This window comes from Xenopus tropicalis, chromosome 3 (genome assembly GCF_000004195.4).
Source record: "Xenopus tropicalis strain Nigerian chromosome 3, UCB_Xtro_10.0, whole genome shotgun sequence".
In the NCBI taxonomy this organism is placed as follows: Eukaryota; Metazoa; Chordata; class Amphibia; order Anura; family Pipidae; genus Xenopus; species Xenopus tropicalis.
The window spans coordinates 137,606,154-137,626,752 of record NC_030679.2 but is presented as its reverse complement, the minus strand read 5'-3'; the positions used below and the strand labels follow the sequence as shown (position 1 = coordinate 137,626,752).

General features: G+C 43.1%; 1 protein-coding gene across 4 annotated transcripts in view; it reads left to right on the top strand.

Moving 5' to 3' along the window:
• tyk2 (tyrosine kinase 2) overlaps window positions 1-17,845 on the top strand; it is a 39,053-nt gene extending 21,208 nt beyond the window's left edge. For 3 of the 4 annotated variants that reach the window (XM_004918814.4, XM_002939674.5, XM_012953004.3), the window contains exons 7-25: window positions 1,490-1,687; window positions 2,416-2,573; window positions 3,518-3,635; window positions 4,172-4,352; window positions 6,505-6,623; window positions 6,762-6,932; window positions 7,434-7,521; window positions 8,229-8,356; window positions 8,670-8,805; window positions 9,073-9,224; window positions 9,834-9,984; window positions 10,189-10,283; window positions 10,390-10,582; window positions 11,352-11,470; window positions 11,663-11,835; window positions 13,043-13,160; window positions 14,765-14,875; window positions 15,610-15,751; window positions 16,973-17,845. In XM_004918814.4, the coding sequence (XP_004918871.1) occupies window positions 1,490-1,687; window positions 2,416-2,573; window positions 3,518-3,635; window positions 4,172-4,352; window positions 6,505-6,623; window positions 6,762-6,932; window positions 7,434-7,521; window positions 8,229-8,356; window positions 8,670-8,805; window positions 9,073-9,224; window positions 9,834-9,984; window positions 10,189-10,283; window positions 10,390-10,582; window positions 11,352-11,470; window positions 11,663-11,835; window positions 13,043-13,160; window positions 14,765-14,875; window positions 15,610-15,744 (2,544 nt within the window). In that variant the 3' untranslated portion in view covers window positions 15,745-15,751; window positions 16,973-17,845. The remainder of the gene's footprint in view (window positions 1-1,489; window positions 1,688-2,415; window positions 2,574-3,517; window positions 3,636-4,171; window positions 4,353-6,504; window positions 6,624-6,761; window positions 6,933-7,433; window positions 7,522-8,228; window positions 8,357-8,669; window positions 8,806-9,072; window positions 9,225-9,833; window positions 9,985-10,188; window positions 10,284-10,389; window positions 10,583-11,351; window positions 11,471-11,662; window positions 11,836-13,042; window positions 13,161-14,764; window positions 14,876-15,609; window positions 15,752-16,972) is intronic. The other variant, XM_004918815.4, reaches the window with a different exon arrangement.
• Window positions 17,846-20,599: the final 2,754 nt, after the last annotated feature.

Sequence of the window (20,599 nt, the reverse complement as noted above, 5' to 3'; positions counted from 1 at the left end):
AACAATCCTATTGGGTTTAATTACTGTTTAATTCATTTTTTTAGCAGACTTAGGGGCACATTTACTAACCCACGAACGGGCCGAATGCGTCCGATTGCGTTTTTCGTAATGATCGGTATTTTGCGATTTTTTCGGAAAATTTTCGCGACTTTTTCGTTACCAATACGATTTGTGCGAAAAAACGCGAGTTTTTCGTAGCCATTCCGAAAGTTGCGCAAAATCTTGCGATTTTTCGTAGCGTTAAAACTTGCGCGAAAAGTCGCAATTTTTTCGTAGTGTTAAAACTTGCGCGAAACATCGCGCTTTTAAGTTTTACCGCTACGAAAAAATCGCAAGATTTTGCGCAGCTTTCGGAATGGCTACGAAAAACATGCGTTTTTTCGCGCAAATCGTATTGGTAACGAAAAAGACGCGATAATTTCCGAAAAGTCGTAAAGTCGCCGAAAAAGTTGCAAAATGTTCGTTTTCCAATCGGAATTTTTCCAATTCGGTTGGAATTCGTGTCTTAGTAAATCAGCCCCTTAAGGTAGGAGATCCGAATTTCGGAAAGACCCCTTATCCGGAAAACCCCAGGTCCTGAGTATTCTGGATAACGGGTCCCATACCTGTACAGAAGGCTAAACATAGACTGTCCTTGGCTGATACGAGAGGTTGTTTATGTGTTTAGACTAAATTAAATGGGAAAAACCCTAATTTTGTAGGCAATTATGAAGATTAATATATGGTGCTGGTTTCACTTTGTGCTAAAAATGAATCCTATCTGTAAAAATTGCACCTTTATTGGAGCTCCCTATAGATCCCATCAGTTCTCTGTGTTTCAAATGAAGAGTGGGCCTGTCCTAATGGTCCCAGCCAGAAGCACAGTAGGAGGGGCAGAGCCAATCACAGACCAGCAGTCACACAAACAAAGACATGCTTCAGTTCCCTATCAGGTCAGCCTAGCTGCTGATTGGTTCCTATCCTACAGTGCAGTGTACTGCGTGCCGCTGGACCCCCTGCACATCCAGAGAATTCAGCCAGCAGGAAGTGGAACAGATGGGCGGGACTAGTGGGGTTTTGGGGGAATTTCTCAATAAATCAGTCTGAAACAAAACTTTTTTAAGCACAATCCTTCTATATTTAGATGACTATAATTCACTGGTACATCCCTAATATTTATAGGGTATGTGAATTAAGTACTCAGCCATCATGGGGGGAGTCTAATGAGTCTGACCAGCTAGGGAGAAAGCCAGTAATATTCCCCATTAATCCCAATGGCCGCAGGAAAGATCGTAATTTGTATGGCCCCCTAAAGCTCAGTGGTCATCCTCTAGTCTATTATTCGTTATTTTATAAATTATTATTATTTCATTATTTTGTTACTGACATTAAAGAAGATTTTGAATGGTATTTTCTGATGTCTGAGAGTTGGGAACAGGACATTTGGTGACTGTGTGGTGCTGGGGGGGAATACAAGCACCTATTATAATACTGTCATTTCTGTGTTTAGGAGGACACTGAAACCAGCACCCAGAGACATTACTTCAGCAAGAAAAGCCGGGTAAAAGGCCAGAAGGCATTAAAGTCCCAGCAGCTTCCAGGAAAGAGCGAACCCAAATGGGTGACATTTTGTGACTTTCAGGATATCACGCACATTGTCATCAGCAAGAGCAGAGTCAGCGTCAGCTGTCAGGATAACCGCTGTCTGGTGAGATAACCTTTCACTATGTGGCAAATCAACAGCCATGACGCTCCCTCACCTCATGGCCTCATTAAGGGATATTGGCATCACTTGCCCTTTAAAAAATCTTCATCCAGCATAGCTGTAAATATGCGTTTCAGATAAAGAGCAACTGTCTTATAATATTACGATTGGTGTATATGTAGAATCGATGCCATAAAGCAACACTGGGCAGATGCTGTTTTACCAGAAAGGAACAGAAGGCAGCCACAGTATTTGGAGTACATTGAACAGTTCATTGTAAAAATGAAACTGGGTAAAATAGACAATGTCTTCATGATAGTTAATGAGGCAAAAATGTAATCTATAAAGGCTGGAGTGAACAGATGTCTAACATAATGGCCAGAACACTACTTCCTCCTTTACAGCTCTCTAAGCTGTTATCAGTCAGTAACCAATCAGTGACTTGAGGGAGGGCCATATGGGACATAACTGTCAGTTAGTTTGCTATTGAATCTGTCCTGAAAGCAGGAAGTAGTGTTCTGGCTATTATGTCAGACATCTGCCCACTCCAGCCTTTATAGATTACATTTTTTCCTAACTATATTAGAAATATTTTTTGTTTTACCTAATTTTTACACTGAACTGTTTCTTTAAGACAGCTTTGTTTTGCTTTACCTTAAGGTATTGTGTTGTACATTCAATATGGATAAGCCATGTAGGCCTGACAGATCCTTTTATTTTCTGGTTCTCAGGAGATTGCTCTGCATTCCTGTGAAGATGCCTTGTCGTTTGTATCGCTGGTAGATGGATATTTTAGGCTGACAACTGATTCTAACCACTACCTTTGCCACGAGGTCGCCCCCCCACGTTTAGTGTTGAGCGTGGCAAATGGAATTCATGGACCCTTGCAGTAAGCACCTCCTATTGCTCTATAACCCCTTCCTTTGACTCCTCCTGTTGCTCCTTATAACCTCTCCCTATAACTCCTCCTATTGCTCCATATAACCCCTCCCTATAACTCCTCCTATTGCTCCATATAACCCCTCCCTATAACTCCTCCTATTGCTCCATATAACCCCTCCCTATAACTCCTCCTATTACTCCATATAACCCTCCCTATAACTCCTCCTATAACTCCTCCTACTGCTCCATATAACTCCTCCTATTGCTCTATATAACCCCTCGCTATAACTCCTCCTATTGCTCCATATAACCCCTCCCTATAACTCCTCCTATTGCTCCATATAATCCCTGCCTATAACTCCTCCTATTGCTCCATATAACCCCTCCCATCGCTCCATATAACCCCTCCCTATGACTACTCCTATCGCTCTATATAACCCTCCCTATAACTCCATCTATCGCTCCATATAACCCCTCCCTATAACTCCTCCTATTGCTCCATATAACCCCTCCCTATAACTCCTCCTCTTGCTCCATATAACCCCTCCCTATAACTCCTCCTATTGCTCCATATAACCCCTCCCTATAACTCCTCCTATTGCTCCATATAACCCCTCCCTATAACGCCTCCTATTGCTCCATATAACCCCTCCCTCTAACTCCTCCTATCGCTCCATATAACCCCTCCCTATAACTCCTCCTATCACTCCATATAAGCCCTCCCTATAACTCCTCCTTTTGCTCCATATAACCCCTCCCTGTAACTCCTCCTTTTGCTCCATATAACCCCTCCCTGTAACTCCTCCTTTTGCTCCATATAACCTCTCCCTATAACTCCTCCTCATATTGCTCCATGAAACCTGCTATTACTACCTTAATTGTTCAGAATAACCTTTCTCAGTGCCTCTTTGTTCATTTAATCATTCTGTATCTATGTCAATGTTTTTACAGGGAGCAGTATGTTGCCCAGAAGCTGAAGCGAGAGGAGCAGGAGGAGGGACTGTACATTATTAGATGGAGTGCCTTCAGTTTCAACATCATAATCATGGCTGTAAAGAGTGTTACCCAGGTGAGAATGAATGAAGCATTCCGACACACCTGTATGGGAATTTTCACTAGGAATAAATCTCTTTATTGCGCATGAACCCTGTTTTGTGCTCACTTTACACACATCAACCATTGGCTGGACTGTAGAACGTTGACACGCTTCAGGCACAACCAATGTAAAGTAGATTGGGGTGGGTCCAAACTACACCCATGAATAACCTTGAAACTTATACACAGTACTTAGTGATGTGATTGGTTATAGTTGGTGCTTGGTCACCTGACTTACTAAAATTTGTGTATTATAAAGACAATATAACCCCACTTTAAAAACTTAAAGCTCTATAACCTCTTTCAAAGCATTAGGCCCACCACCATGGTCACAGAGCTCCTTAGAGACTTCTTATATACTTATATTTCTCAGTGGGGGGTAAATATTACCCTGTCATTCTATGACATTCTGTGGCACCCACTAAATTACACATACACCCTTGTATTGTGCTTGGACAACCTACTGGAAATTGTGAACAACTGACCCAGCAGTTCCATGTTTTATTGTAGAGCAAAGGGTTCACCTACAAGCAGTTCAAGATTGAGAAGAAGGGTGGAGTGTTCTCACTCGAGGATTGGGATCGTGAGTTCCACAGTGTAAAAGAATTAGTGGAAAGTCTTCGGGGCTGCACCCTGAAATCTGGAAAGGACACCTTTACAGTGAAGAAGTGCATCTTGCCAAAGTCTGGAGGTGAGATAAACATAGAGGAGCATAACGTGACAAAATCTCAATGATTTCCATATAAACGCTAGCTTGAATCAAGGCAAAGTGCAAGGGGGAATATGCAAAGCTTGCGGGGTCAGTAAACTAAAATGTTAGTTCTAGTAAATGTTTGACTACAGCTTTCATCATCTGGAGGGATAGAAGTCAGGACCCTTAAAGGGGAACTTTACCCAAACACAAGCTTTTTAAAGTGGACCTGTCACCCAGACATAAAAAACTACCCTGTATAATAAAAAATGTATAATAAATCCTTTTCAAATTAAATAAGAAACCGAAATTCATTTTTATATTAACACATCTATACCCATTATAAAGGCATTTAAAAATCACAGCTGTCAATCATATATTGCCTGCCCCGCCTCTATGCCTTGGACCGACTCAGCAGCTTATCTGCCCGTGTAGGGGCAGAAACGAGCGGACTGGCCGACCGATATCTGGCCTGAAATTGGCCAGATATCGATCGGCCAGGTTAAAAGATTCAGTCGGATCGGGGGCCGCATCGGCTCGTTGATGCGGTCCCCGAACCGACTGATACATTGCCGCCTATATAATGCGGTCGTTCGGCCCCAGGGCCAAACGATCGAATGATTATTTTTTTTTAACTTCGAGCTCCCCGATATCGCCCACCCGTAGGTGGGGATATCGGGGGAAGATCCGCTCGCTTGGCGATCTCGCCAAACGAGCGGATCTTACCGTGTATGGGGAGCTTTAGGCATAGAGGCAGGGCAGACAAGTACTTTAACTTTCAATTCAGCTCTCACTTTCCCCCTCCTTCCTAACCATCTAATTGTGTAGCCAGTGCATGAGCCTGGGCATCTGGTCCCCCATTCTGGCACATACCCAAGATTTTGGCATGATACAAAGCTTGCCTTAATAATAGTGTCCACAAAATGGCACCTGCCTATTTGCTGTGATTGTGTAATTCCAGGACTAAAGTAAACAAGATTTATATTATTTATATAATGTAAGTGAAGTTTATTTTGCTTAACATACACAATAGGAAAGAATTTCAAATTATTGATTAGGGTGCCAGGTCCCCTTTAAGAAAGTAAACATAAATTCAAGCAACTTTATAAATTGATGTATAAAAAAGGGCATTGACTCAAGGGATGAGAACATAATTTTGCCCCTTTATAGGTCCCTGGTAAGGCCTCACCTTGAGTATGCAGTGCAGTTTTGGGCTCCAGTCCTTAAGAAGGATATTAATGAGCTGGAGAAAGTGCAGAGACGTGCAACTAAACTGGTTAAGGGGATGGAAGATTTAAACTATGAGGTTAGACTGTCGAGGTTGGGGTTGTTTTCTCTGGAAAAGAGGCGCTTGCGAGGGGACATGATTACTCTGTACAAGTACATTAGAGGGGATTATAGGCAGTTGGGGGATGTTCTTTTTTCCCATAAAAACAATCAACGCACCAGAGGTCACCCCTTTAGATTAGAGGAAAGGAGTTTCCATTTGAAGCAGCGTAGGTGGTTTTTCACGGTGAGGGCAGTGAGGTTGTGGAATGGCCTTCCTAGTGATGTGGTAATGGCAGATTCTGTTAATGCCTTTAAGAGGGGCCTGGATGAGTTCTTGATCAATCAGAATATCCAAGGCTATTGTGATACTAATATCTACAGTTAGTACTAGTGGTTGTATTTATAGTTTATGTATGTGAGTGTATAGATTGGTAGGTGTGGGTTAGGTGTGCTGGGTTTACTTGGATGGGTTGAACTTGATGGACACAGGTCTTTTTTCAACCCTATGTAACTATGTAACTATGTATATTGCAATGTAATAATAGGGTTTGGAACAGTTCCCTAAGCCCCGCCCCCTGTTCCCCTGCTGATCTGGCTGACTACTTTGAGACTCAAATAAAATGTAAAAGTAGTTGATTGGCCCCAGACTTCATCATTGAAATCCCACAATTCCCTGCACACATGATGTCGTGTTGTGTGGGTTTTAGTTCAGAAACTAGAGTTCCCCCTTAAATTGCTAGATCTTTTTCTCTGATGGAGGAACATGAAGGTACTGTATAAAAGGAAATACATTAGCAGGAGATGTAGGAAAAGTTGTGGCATTAAATGAACTAGTACAATAGAGGCACTGACTACAGAGGACTGATCTACCTCTTTTTTCTAGAAGTTTCCAACTTGACTATCTCCAGGAGAGGGAAGAACAATAGGGAGAGAACAGTGTCCAAGAACCTCAATCTGAGCCAACTCAGTTTCCACCAGATCCGCAAACACGAGATTTTGCAGGTTGGTCCATTCTTTTTCCCTATATCACCCACTTACATCTATAATAGATTTATACTTCACAGACAGAATATGGCTTATTGGTGTTTTATATACAGTTGTGCTACCAGTGACTAATAACATTGTTCTCTTCTCGTACAGAAATCCCACCTAGGGCAGGGCACTCGCACTAATATTTATGACGGGATGCTCCTGGTGACCGAAGGAAGTGAGCACGAGTCTGATTATGAGTCAGGGGAACTGAATAACAATTCTCATGATCTGAGGGTGGTTCTGAAAGTTCTGGATCCCAGCCACAGAGACATAGCGCTGGTAAGGGAGAGTCATGTTAGTCTTTTTCTTTGTTCCAAGTCTTTTTTCCATAATTTCTCTAGCCCACACCTCCTTCCACATAAACATGCTTGCAGCTGTGTTTCCTTCTCCCTCTGCTAAAACACACGTAGAGACAATTATCAGTAAATGATCAGCATTGTCTTTTTTAGTAGCCACGAGAAGTAGCTGCTCTGTGTTGTCTTCAACCTAATAGTTTACATGACTAATCTCCCCGCAATGCCATCCCTCCGGCTAGAATGTAAATTGCCGGTGGGATGGCATATGCAGCTCCTCGATTTGCCGAAGTTTCCTCTCAAAGCAACTTCGGCAAATCGCGGCACCATTGTGGAGAGATTAATGGCGCCACTAATCTCCCCATGTGTCACAGCCCTAATGCTTACTGCCACCCAGATTTCCTTTCCATCCTTAATGATCTTTATCCCTTTAGTTGTTTCTCAATCCTTCCTTACACTTTGTATATTTTTTTTCTCTCTGCCCTAGGCTTTCTTTGAGACGGCAAGTTTAATGAGCCAGGTCTCCCACATCCATCTTGTGTTTGTCCATGGAGTTTGTGTTCGAGAGTCTGAGAGTGAGTTACCAAGTCTTTTTTCCCTAATTGTATAGGTTTAAAACCAAGACAATAATGACACACATTGGATTTTGTTTTAGAGGACGCTATTGTTAGAAGAGTTTTATTTCTGACCAAAAAAGAATTAAAAGTTGTGCTGCTTTAATATTTTATGGTATGGGGGCCTCCACATAATGAGCCAAGAAGGAGGCACAGTTTGGTTGGTAGGCCTTGAATCCTAGAGCACCATGTCATGTTTGATAATGAGGTAGTCTCACTAGGCAGCAATATGACAGAGGTGTAACTATAGAGGAAGCAAACCCGGCAGTTATCCCCCATAATTCAGGGGACCCAAACTGTGGGGTCTGCTTCCTCTACATTTGTAAAGTCTTCCCTCTATACTTGCAAGTAGTAAAGCAGCTGGGGAGGGAAGACTCAGGCAGGCAGAAGATATCGGTTGGAAGTGGGCAAGTGGGGGGCTGGGTATGGATTTTGGGGTTGGGGAGGGCGGTGCACACTAGATTACGCCACTGCAAGATGACCTAATGAAGACCATGAGAAAAAGGCAATCCCACTGCAGAACAAGGTTACCCTATGGCATGCTATAAAGCCTTGGCCCCAGTAAGAAGCAAGGTGACCTGATTGTGTGTAATAAAAGTGCACACTCAGTAAGGGAATAAGGTGACTTTATTAAGGTGAATTATCATGTCAATTTTGCTTTTCCCAAGATATCATGGTGGAAGAGTTCATTGAACACGGACCTCTAGATGTTTGTTTGCGGAAAGACAAATTAAAGATCAAAGCAGAATGGAAGTTCACTGTAGCCAGACAACTAGCAAGCGCCTTGAGCTACCTGGTATGTCTAGAAACTGAGTTGTATATAATTTATCATAGTAACAGGCTGATGAATGTGCCTAAAAAAAATATATATTGCCTTTTGCCAATTGCTTAATAAAACAAACAACAACAAAAAACTATAGGGTTTTGTATGTAAATATAATGAGCTGCTGCCCTTTGCAGATAAAAACATTGATATAGGGCTATGGGGCAAACGTTTATGTAGTAAATAGCTGTGTAGAATACAATGGTTTATTTATTTACACAGGAAAGAAAAATAGGAGTCAAACACATTCAGAAGTAATGCCATTTTTTGTTCTTTTTTTTCACAGGAAGATAAGAATTTGGTTCATGGAAATGTCTGTGCAAAAAATATTCTGCTGGCCAGAAAGGGTTTGGAAGAGAACTCCTCTCCGTTCATCAAACTGAGTGATCCCGGAGTGACATTCACAGTCTTGTCCAGAGAAGGTAGAGATTTCCCTTTTAGCTGCTTGTATATGATACATACAGGGGTGGGGTTGGAGGCGGTAACTACAACTGGGCCGATGCAATAGCTTTTGGTGCAGGCAAATGAATAAGCTTTTCTGAGCATAGGGATGGATTCTCAGCCTACGTTAATCCGCAAGCCGAGAATATGCCCCGCGTGGCATTGGCCTCAAGCACCCAGTGTGCCATAACTGCGGGCAGATAGAATGCTGCTCTCTACAATGAAACTGTGAATCTGTTTCTTTGTAGAACGTGTGGAGAGGATCCCATGGATTGCGCCAGAGTGTGTCCGAAACATCTCTAGTCTTAGCACCACCGCTGATAAATGGAGCTTTGGGACAACCCTGCTGGAAATATGTTTTAATGGAGAAGTCCCTCTGAAAGAAAGGACGCCCCCTGAGGTAGGGAGGACTTGAATGACCAGTTAGAATAGTTATGGAATGAGACTGCTCAGGTATAAGGAGGAGTTATAGGGAGGGGTTAAATGCAGCAATAGGAGGGATTATATGGAGCAATAGGAGGCGTTATAGGGAGGGGTTATATGGAGCAATAGGAGGAGTTATAGGGAGGGTTATATGGAGCAATAGGAGGAGCTATGGGAGGGGTTATATGGAGCAATAGAAGGCGTTATAGGGAGGGGTTATATGGAGCAATAGGAGGAGTTATAGGGAGGGGTTATATGGAACAATAGGAGGAGTTATAGGGAGGGTTATATGGCGTAATAGGAGGAGCTATAGGGAGGGGTTATATGGAGCAATAGGAGGAGTTATAGGGAGGGTTTTATGGAGCAATAGGAGGAGTTATAGGGAGGGGTTATATGGAGCAATAGGAGGAGTTATAGGGAGGGGTTATATGGAGCAATAGGAGGAGTTATAGGAAGGGTTATATGGAGCAATAGGAGGAGTTATAGGGAGGGGTTTAGCAGTATAAAGCATTAGAAGGAGTCGTATGGAGTCCTTTACCATGAAGAGTTCTGTTTCTTTAAATCTGTATTTGATCCATTATTCTAGAAAGAGCGTTTTTATGAGAAAGAGCTGGGTCTTCCAGAGCCTTCCTGCAAGGAGCTTGCTGACCTTATTGGCCAGTGCCACAATTACAACCCAGAGGGAAGACCCTCTTTTCGAACAATCCTCAGAGAGCTGACTCAGCTGCAGCCTGACGGTGAGTGGGATAAAAATGCAACAGTATTATATATTCCTATACACACTGTCATAATCAGAAAGGACTGAATGGAATAGCCAGTGCCAAAGCATTTATGTGTCCTTGTTCTCTAGCAACGGGCTTAGTCAGTCCATTCCTCTTTAGATCCCTTGTGAAAAGTTGTGTATTTTCGACAAATTGTATTTATGTTTATTTATTTCACAGTTCTTCCAGACATTGCCACCATCAGCCCAGTCTCCATCACGGATCCCACAGTGTTTCAGAAGCGCTACCTGAAAAAAATCAGAGAGCTGGGAGAGGTAATCCATCTTAATACCCCGAGTGCTCTTCTGTCTGCTTATCCCCTCTAGTTCTTTACGAAGAACTCACCATGTTCTCGGCTTAACTTCCTCACTTTTTTTTCAGGGCCACTTCGGCAAAGTCAGCCTCTACTGCTACGACCCCAACAACGATGGCACGGGAGAAATGGTGGCTGTGAAGTCCCTAAAGTCTGGCTGCAGCCAACAACTGGAATCCAGCTGGAAAGGAGAGATCAAGATCCTGAAGACTCTTTACCACGAGAACATTGTCAAGTACAAGGGATGCTGCAGTGAACAAGGTCAGCCAAAGCGATGCTGCCAGAACATAATTAACTTTAATATTATATGGACATTAATGTTTTGTTAACCTTTAAATTGTGCCTCTCTCCTACCAAACTACTAAGCTGCACAATGGAGGGTCAATTGGTTTTGCTCAATTTGTTTTGCACGTGCAGAATACATTGGGTGCTGCCCTCTTGTTTAAAGGGGTGGTTCACCTTTAAAGAAGAAGGTAAGGTACAATCACTGGGGGGGTGCCAAAATGTTAGGCACCCCCCAAATGCTCCCACCTGTGCTTCAGTGATTGGCCAATTTGGTTAAACCATCATCTCATTGGCTCCCTTCCTCTGTATAAAGGTGGCCATACTCGTTCAAATCTGCTCACTTGGCACCAAGCGAGCAGATCTTCTCCCGATATCCCCCACCTATGGGTAATTAGAACGGCGGGTGTAAGTGAAGTCAGTTCGGGGACCGCATCAACGAGCCGATGCGGTCCCCGATCTGACTACATTTTTTAACCTGCCTGATTGATATCTGGCCGATTTCAGGCCAGATATCGGTCGGGCAGGCCTGTCGTTAGTGCCCCTACATGGGCCGATTAGCTGCTGAATCGGTCTAAGGGACTGTTATCGGCAGCTAGAATCGGCCAGTGTATGGCCACCTTAAGTCCAGCATCAGTTCCCTGTACCAGCAAGAACTGATATGATGCTCATATTGGCTTCTAAGTTGCTCCGGCTCCTGATTAATTACTGGAATTTAACATTGACAGATATTTGTATTTCTTCACAGGGGATAAGATAGTTCAGCTTATTATGGAATATGTGCCACTGGGAAGCCTTCGAGATTATCTCCCCAAACACAATGTGAGCCTGGCCCAAATACTACTGTTTGCACAACAGATCTGTGAGGTAAGACCTCTTTTTTATTTTTTTTTTTGGATGTAGTTTAAAAATTGTACATTTACATGCATATTACTGCTTTATTTGATCCAAAAACAAGTCATTTTGGGGGAAATAAGGTCCACCTATTAGTGCTTCACACACCCTCCATGTATTATTTAAACGTGGCAGTATGTTACTTGGCATTTCTCTCTCACACAGGGAATGGCCTATCTCCACTCTCAGCACTACATACACCGTGATCTCGCTGCCCGCAATGTCCTCGTCGAAAATGAAAATGTGGTGAAAATTGGAGATTTTGGGCTGGCCAAAGCTGTCCCAGAAGGCCATGAATATTACAGGGTCAGAGAGGATGGAGACAGCCCGGTTTTCTGGTAAAGTCCGGCGTTGATCTATAAAATATATGTTTTTATTTTTAATCGCTACAAACTGGCGGATTGGCTGACCAGTATAGCGGCTCAGAGCTGATGGAGACCAAGCATGCAAGCCTGCTAATATAATAACAATGAAAAGGAATAGTAAATTGATGTAAGCGTTACAGCTTACCGTTTTCAGCAGAGCATCCTAAACATTCAATTTTTTGATGGCTTTATTTCACCCCAGTGAAATTTGCCCAAAGTTTAAGCCCTACCCTCCTATCTGTCCCTGCTCTGCGCTGTCATTGCTTGATATGGAAGTTCCATAAGGTACGTAAACTGTGTAAGTTTAGGGGCCCAAATTATTTTGCTGTGAGGCCCAATAACTAGTTTGTAGTAGTTCATCAAAATAGTAAAAATGATTAATGTGCTAATAAGTCAGTTTTTTAATTGGGAGGTCAGTGGAGTTTATACATAAGTTATATAGGTTTCTTTTGCATAAGTTACGTAAATTCCAATGGGCGTTTTTGTCCTACTCTATTTTCTGCCAGATGGCACTGTCAAACAAAAATGTCCCATCATGTGCCATAGACCTAACTGATGTTCAGTTTCGACATGTTTGTGATAGACTTCCATGTATTCATGGGGGGCCCTTAAAAGAAAACTGTACCCCCAGAATTGAATACTTAACCAACAGACAGTTTATATCATATTAAGTGGCCTATTAAAGAATCTCCCCAAACTGGAATATATATATCAGTAAATATTTCCCTTTTACATCCTTTCCCTTGAGCCGCCATTTAGTGATGGGCTGTGTGCTCCCTCAGAGATCATCTGACAGGAAGTGATGCAGCTCTAACTGTAACAGGAAGTAGTGTGGGAGTAAAAGGCAGAACTCTGTCCATTCATTGGCTGATGGGGCCTAGCATGTATGCGTGCCTTGGCTTGTTTGTGTGCACTGTGAATCCTATGATCCCAGGGGGCGGCCCTTAATTCTTAAAATGGCAACTTTCTATTTAGGATTACCCAATGGCACATACTACTAAAAAAAGTATATTTGTTTAGATGAAGCAGGTTTTACATATGAGCTGTTTATGCAATATATTTTTATAGAGACCTACATTGTTTGGGGGTATAGTTTTCCTTTAAAAAAGGTATCTGTGGGGCCCACATGGCAAAATCAATCCAATTTTTGTAAGTGGTTCTGTTTGCTTCTCCACCGTAGGTATGCCACCGAATGTCTAAAAGAGTGTAAATTCTTCTATGCTTCTGATGTTTGGTCGTTTGGGGTCACTTTCTATGAGCTCCTGACTCGCTGTGACTCCTATCTCAGCCCCCCCTCTGTAAGTACATTGCTTTGTGATACAGACTTTGCCACAGGTCTAGTAAGTGAGGGAATACAGGGGTAGGGGAGATAGCTCTCAGTACAAGTGAGGGAATACAGGGTTATGGGAGATAGCTCTCAGTACAAGTGAGGGAATACAGGGGTAGGGGAGATAGCTCTCAGTACAAGTGAGGGAATACAGGGGTAGGGGGGATAGCTCTCAGTACAAGTGAGGGAATACAGGGGTAGGGGAGATAGCTCTCAGTACAAGTGAGGGAATACAGGGGTAGGGGAGATAGCTCTCAGTACAAGTGAGGAATACAGGGGTAGGGGAGATAGCTCTCAGTACAAGTGAGGGATACAGGGGTAGGGGAGATAGCTCTCAGTACAAGTGAGGGAATACAGGGGTAGGGAGATAGCTCTCAGTACAAGTGAGGGAATACAGGGGTAGGGGGGATGCTCTCAGTACAAGTGAGGGAATACAGGGGTAGGGAGATAGCTCTCAGTACAAGTGAGGGATACAGGGGTAGGGGGGATAGCTCTCAGTACAAGTGAGGGAATACAGGGGTAGGGAGATAGCTCTCAGTACAAGTGAGGGAATACAGGGGTAGGGGAGATAGCTCTCAGTACAAGTGAGGGAATACAGGGGTAGGGGAGATAGCTCTCAGTACAAGTGAGGGGAATACAGGGTAGGGGAGATAGCTCTCAGTACAAGTGAGGGAATACAGGGGTAGGGGAGATAGCTCTCAGTACAAGTGAGGGAATACAGGGGTAGGGGAGATAGCTCTCAGTACAAGTGAGGGAATACAGGGGTAGGGGAGATAGCTCTCAGTACAAGTGAGGGAATACAGGGGTAGGGGAGATAGCTCTCAGTACAAGTGAGGGAATACAGGGGTAGGGGAGATAGCTCTCAGTACAAGTGAGGGAATACAGGGGTAGGGGAGATAGCTCTCAGTACAAGTGAGGGAATACAGGGGTAGGGGAGATAGCTCTCAGTACAAGTGAGGGAATACAGGGGTAGGGGAGATAGCTCTCAGTACAAGTGAGGGAATACAGGGGTAGGGGAGATAGCTCTCAGTACAAGTGAGGGAATACAGGGGTAGGGGAGATAGCTCTCAGTACAAGTGAGGGAATACAGGGGTAGGGGGGATAGCTCTCAGTACAAGTGAGGGAATACAGGGGTAGGGGGGATAGCTCTCAGTACAAGTGAGGGAATACAGGGGTAGGGGAGATAGCTCTCAGTACAAGTGAGGGAATACAGGGGTAGGGGAGATAGCTCTCAGTACAAGTGAGGGAATACAGGGGTATGGGAGATAGCTCTCAGTACAAGTGGGGGAATACAGGGGTAGGGGAGATAGCTCTCAGTACAAGTGAGGGAATACAGGGGTATGGGAGATAGCTCTCAGTACAAGTGAGGGAATACAGGGGTAGGGGAGATTTTTTTCCCCTTTTTAATAGTAATGTGTTTAAATGTGCTGAGCTAAGCATTTGGATAATATGCCTATTTTGAAGGTTAGAATTCTGGTTCCGAATGTGCCGTGCAAACAAATCTGTGTTTATCATCCAAATGATTCCAACACAATGGCTCCCTGAGATTATGTCCTTAACCTTGTGCCATTATAGAAATTCATAGAGATGATCGGGGTCACCCAGGGACAGATGACGGTAGTGCGGCTGATTGACCTGCTGGAGAGAGGTCAGAGGTTACCGTGTCCTAGCGACTGCCCGCTGGAGGTAAGCAGAACTGAATACTGCTTTGTATTGTGTTCCTGGGGTTGTTTGATAAAGGGCTGTCCTGACTGTCTACAAAAAAACGAGCAGAGTGTTAATCAGTGCTCCAAAAGGGAAATTACATAATAGTTGTATGTAAAAAATAGTTATACAAGAGGGAAGATGCCAACAGGGCACCCTAGGTTGTGGGTGTATGATAATGTACATGAAAAGGATGTGGGTTCCACAAAAATGTATGAAAAATAATCAAAATGTATTTATTTAGGTCAAGGAAAAACCTAATGCATTTCATGCCTGTTGGGGCATGTATTCATAGACTAATGGGCACACCCCTGTATGTGGTTTTTATAAGGGTTATTATATTGTGTTCTTTAATCTGATTGGCCACAACCCCTATATAACCCATGTACAGGGGTGTGCCCATTAGCCTATGAAAACAGGTCCCCCAACAGGACTGAAACGCGTTAGGCTTTTCCTGAATTTTTAACGTAATCTTTATTATTTTTTATTCATTTTTTTGGGGAACCTGCATCCTTTTTGAGTATCTATCCTGTCTGTCTCTAAACTGCCTGCAAATAGGTATTATCATCAGAGTAAAATTGTTAAACTTGTGGTTGGCATGTAACTGCTACTATAAAGCGGCAAGTCTGTCTTGCTTTATGGCAGGCATTCTGTACATACAGGGGTAGTCACTGAACCCCCAAGGACATAATCCTTTTCCATTTTTTCCCCACCAGATCTATAAGCTGATGAAAAACTGCTGGGAGACAGAAGCAAATTTCCGTCCAACGTTTAATCACCTTATTCCAATCCTGAAATCTTTTGTCAATACCTACTCCACCCAGGCCCCATCCGTGTTTAGCCTGTGCTAGAATTACAGTAAGTATGATGGAAACTAAAAGTGGCCATACATGGGCAGATTTTAGCTACCAACTTGGCTCCTTCAGGCTGGCAGCTTATCGGCCCTCCGATGGGCCTATCTGACCAATATATTGGTCTTTTAAAAATCTCATTGACCATTTGAGCTTGTTAATGTGATCCTTTTCGCCGACAGCCTGTATCCCTGTCCCCAAGGGCCAAAACGATTGGATCAGCCCGATATTGCCCAAGCTCAAGGTGGGCATGTGGGGGAAATGTAGGGCCAGCTTTACCTACAGCCCGTGTTAGCGCAGTTTTACTGGAGACAAGGTAGTTGGGTTGCCCAAAAGAGGGTGTATGTTAAATCAGGATATAGCTAAAACTGTGTCGGGGTATAGGGGGCAATACATTCCCTTTCTGCATTTTAGCTGGTTCCACCCACAGGAACAGGATTGCTATGGCCAAATTTACCCTAGCTACCAAGGCAGTTAATTGAATTCTCATTCAATTAACTGCCTTGGTAGCTAGGGTAAATTTGGCCATAGACTGGAATATAGGTAAGAAAGGGACTAAACAAAAAGATAAGTAAAAAAATGATCAATAAAATTGTTCACAGAGATTCTCTGAAATAATAACAAAAATCTGGTGGACATCTACAATGGCAAAACTGACTGCACTCATCCACCACAAAATGGACACATACGAAAAAACTTGGGCACCCTGGACCACATGGACCGATAACCAAAACAACCAATCATCTAATTAAACTTAAAAACGGACAAAATCAAGGAAAAATCCCAGAAGCCAACCTAAAGCCTAAACTAAAAGAAAAGGAAAAAAAAAAAAAAAGACTATCCGAATAAAAACGACTAAGCGAGAGTCCAACCCCCCTTCCCCCACACCCTCAACCCCCTATCTAACCCCCACCCAACTTTCTTTAACCCCCCCTTTCCTTTTTCCTTCTCTTTTGTTTCATATATTTCATATGTATTTTACCTTGCTGTAAAACAACCAATAAAAACAAAGTTAAAAAAAAAAAAAAATTGTTCACAGAGAAATAGATGTTTGGCTGCTGGGGTCAGTGACCCATTTTTGAAAGCTAAATGAAAACCAAGAAAATTCAAAAGCAATACAAAATGAAGACCAATTAGAAAGGACATTTTCTAGTTTACATTAGAGGTACACAACCCCCTTTAACGTGTAATTCTTTCAACTAATCTTTTGACATGTTTCCCGTTACAGTATGGAGAATACAGTTTGAAAGTCCTGAACCAGAATCTCCCACAACAAGAATGTTTGTGAATTGGGTGAGACTCCATGGGTGCATTACAGAAGAGGACACACAATGCAAGTGAGGATAAGCCTTGTCCCCGCTGGGTTTCCAAGATGGCCGTGCTGTGGTTTAAAGCTCAGATTGCCGGAGCTCAGTCCCGGGCCCCAATCCTATGGAGGAAGAAAGTGGTTCTGAATACTGAAGTGGTCATTCCCAAAGAGAGCCAAAGGGATTTGTCCGTTATGTGTGTTTTAGTGGAATAGTGCAATTGTGATTTCCAAAGAACTGGTATCACTGTGACGGGTTCAAGTATCCTCGGGATCTTTTTCCCACTTAAGTGACTCAATGACTGTGACTTGTGCAATGATATAACCGCTCAGGCTAAGCTGTACTCGGATATTAAGGACTGATGTCCCACCCGCGAGCGATGAGTCTGACACAGTGGCCTTCACTTATTTCATTTGTATTGCCAGATATCAAAGGCAACTAGTAAAATAATTCGCTGTTAAGAAATCAGTCGCGCCAGAGTGACGAGCGAGCTTCGCTTACGCTAGATGTTCGTAGCAGCGAGCTACTGTTCCTTTAAAGCTATTTTAACACCTAAATGGTTAGCCATATTTTTATTTTCCCTGTGCTACGCAGACGGCAGCTGCTGCGCATGTTACATATGAAGAGAATTGTATGTCACTACGATGTGCCTCTCTGGGCTGGATAATATGTATTTCAGTCTGTGAATTCTGTTTGTCAGTGCTTTTATTCCTGCCTTTGTCAGAAGACGGTTTTACCATAACTATGCTGTTCAATTGTATATGAAATAAAACCTATGCATACGGTTACTCGTATAGAAGCAGCCTGTGTTATCTTGTTCGCTGGGGTGGCACCGTGACCAGGTACCCAGTCTTTCCCCACAGCATCACAGAGACACTCCAGTTTGTTCTACGCCAGTAGGAAAGTTCCATAAGAAAGATACCAAGAAGGAACATGATGCCAGGGATCTACAGATACAGCAGTCCTGCCCCCCCATAGTAAGCAATAGTTTCTGCATTCTGTCACAGAGGCACAGATCCCCATTGTAAGCAGCAGTCCTGCCCTGCTTTATGGCTAAAACTCTAGCTATCTGTATAACAGAACATTCTGTCACAGTGGCACATATCCTATCTGATCCCCCCATTGTAAGCAGCAGTCCTGCCCTGCTTTATGGCTGAGATTCTAGCTATCTGTATAACAGAGCATTCTGTCACAGTGGCACAGATCCTATCTGATCCCCCCATTGTAAGCAGCAGTCCTGCCCTGCTTTATGGCTGAGATTCTAGCTATCTGTATAACAGAGCATTCTGTCACAGTGACACAGATCCCCCCCCCCCCATTGTAAGCAGCAGCCCTGCCCTGCTTTATGGCTGAGATTCTAGCTATCTGTATAACAGAGCATTCTGTCACAGTGGCACAGATCCTGTTGTGCCAGTAAACACATGGAGCAACAGAGGAAAAAAGGCTAGAAATGTAAATTCTACAGTGTCGGCAGTCAGGTCAGCTGACACTGTAGAATTTCTGCCACACTCAATCTGCTAATGAAGAGAGAAATAATGATAGCACAGCTTAGCAGTGCCAAGGAAACAACTCTGCAGCAGGATTAAAAATTTAATTTTAACTTTTTGTTTAGCTGCTCTACAATTTGGAATTTTAGCAGCTATCTGGTTGCTAGGGTGATGTTAACCTTAGCAACCAGGCCATAATTTGATAGACTGGAATATGAGTATGAGGGGGCTTGAAAAATAAAGATGAGTAATAAAAAAATAACAATAAAACTTTAAGCTCACCGAGCAATAGAATGATGTAGAAGAGGAAGGCAAATAATTAAAAAAACTATAAATAATGAAGAATTGCAAAGTTGCCAGGAATAGAACATTTTATAACATATCTAAATAAAAGGTGAACCAAGCCTTTAACAAAATATCTATGGTTATATTTTATACACTACATGGTTATATTTTATACACTATATCTATGGTTATATTTTATACACTTTCCCTTTTAGTACTTCCTGTTTCTAGCGAGTCACTGTTAGAAGATAGAAAGCTAGTAAAACAAATTACATCCGTATAATGAACTTTTCCTTATCTCAAAGCCTAACGAAAGCTGCAACTTGGGGTTTGTTTATACAGAGCTTACAGACATGGATAAGAATCTTGTCTTGGGGCAGCACAATACCAGGGGCAGTAAAAAGACAAGGAAAGTGTCAACCATTGGGGGGGGGCTAATACCATGCACCTCCCAGTGACTTTAATCCCTTACCTCTTACCCCAGAAGGACTTCTTTAAAGCAATACTGTCATGGGAAAACATGTTTTTTTCGAAACCCATCAGTTAATAGAACTTCTCCAGCAGAATCCTGCATTGTAATCTGTTTTTCAAATGCATAAAATATTTTTTTATATTTAATTTTGGGGCTAGCCATATTCTTAATTTCCCAGGGTGCCACAGCCATCTGACCTGTGCTCTGATAAACTTCAGTCACACTTTACTGCTGTGCTGCAAGTTGAAATTATATCACTTCCTTCATTTGCCCCCCAACACCTGATCAACAGAACAATGGGAAGGGAGCAAGATGGCAGCTCCCAGTAGGTATCAGAATAGCACTCAATAGTAAGAAATCCAAGTCCGGCTTGGGACTCCTCCAGTTACATGGGAGTAGGAGAAACAATAGGTTAGCTGAAAGCAGTTCTAATGTGTAGCACTGGCTCCTTCTGAAAGCTCAGACTCAGGCACACTTTACTGCTGCGCTGCAAGTTGGAGTAATATCCCCCCCCTCCCAGCAGCCGATCAGCAGAACAATGGGAAGGGAGCAAGATAGCAGCTCCCAGTAGGTATCAGAATAGCACTCAATAGTAAGAAATCCAAGTCCGGCTTGGGACTCCTCCAGTTACAGGGAGTAGGAGAAACAATAGGTTATCTGAAAGCAGTTCTAATGTGTAGCGCTGGCTGAAAGCTCAGACTCAGGCACAATGCACTGAGATGGCGCCTACACACCAATATTACAGCTACAAATACATTTGTTGGTTCAAGAATAACATTTTAAATGGCAGAGTGAATTATTTGCTATGTAAACTGTGTAATTCAGAAATAAAAAGTACAGTACACCTTAAAAATCATGACAGTATCCCTTTAAAAACTGTGGCAGCCACTTGCGCGTCCGCAATATATGGTGCTAAGGCAGGTCTGTGCATACGCCAAGTCTAAAGGGGCACATGGAGATGCCCGAGAAGCTTGGTGGAGACAGCACTGGCCCACCCTGCAGAAAACCCCAGAGGAGGTCAGTGCCCATTTTAAAGAAGAGGGTAAGAGGTAAGCGATTAGAATCACAGGGAGGTGCGCAACAAATGGACAGCCCCGGTAGGGTTGCCACCTTCTCTGGGAAAGGGGCCTTCAAGATATTAGATTATCAGGATCAATATCTAATGCCAGGCCAGGGGAGCAGAAGATGTTTTTGGTTCAGTGTCGGACTGGCCCACCAGTATAACAGGAAAACTCCCGGTGGGCCCAGGTGTCAGTGGGCCCTCCTGCTCCTGACCATTTGGCCTGCTGCATGGCCATTCCCTA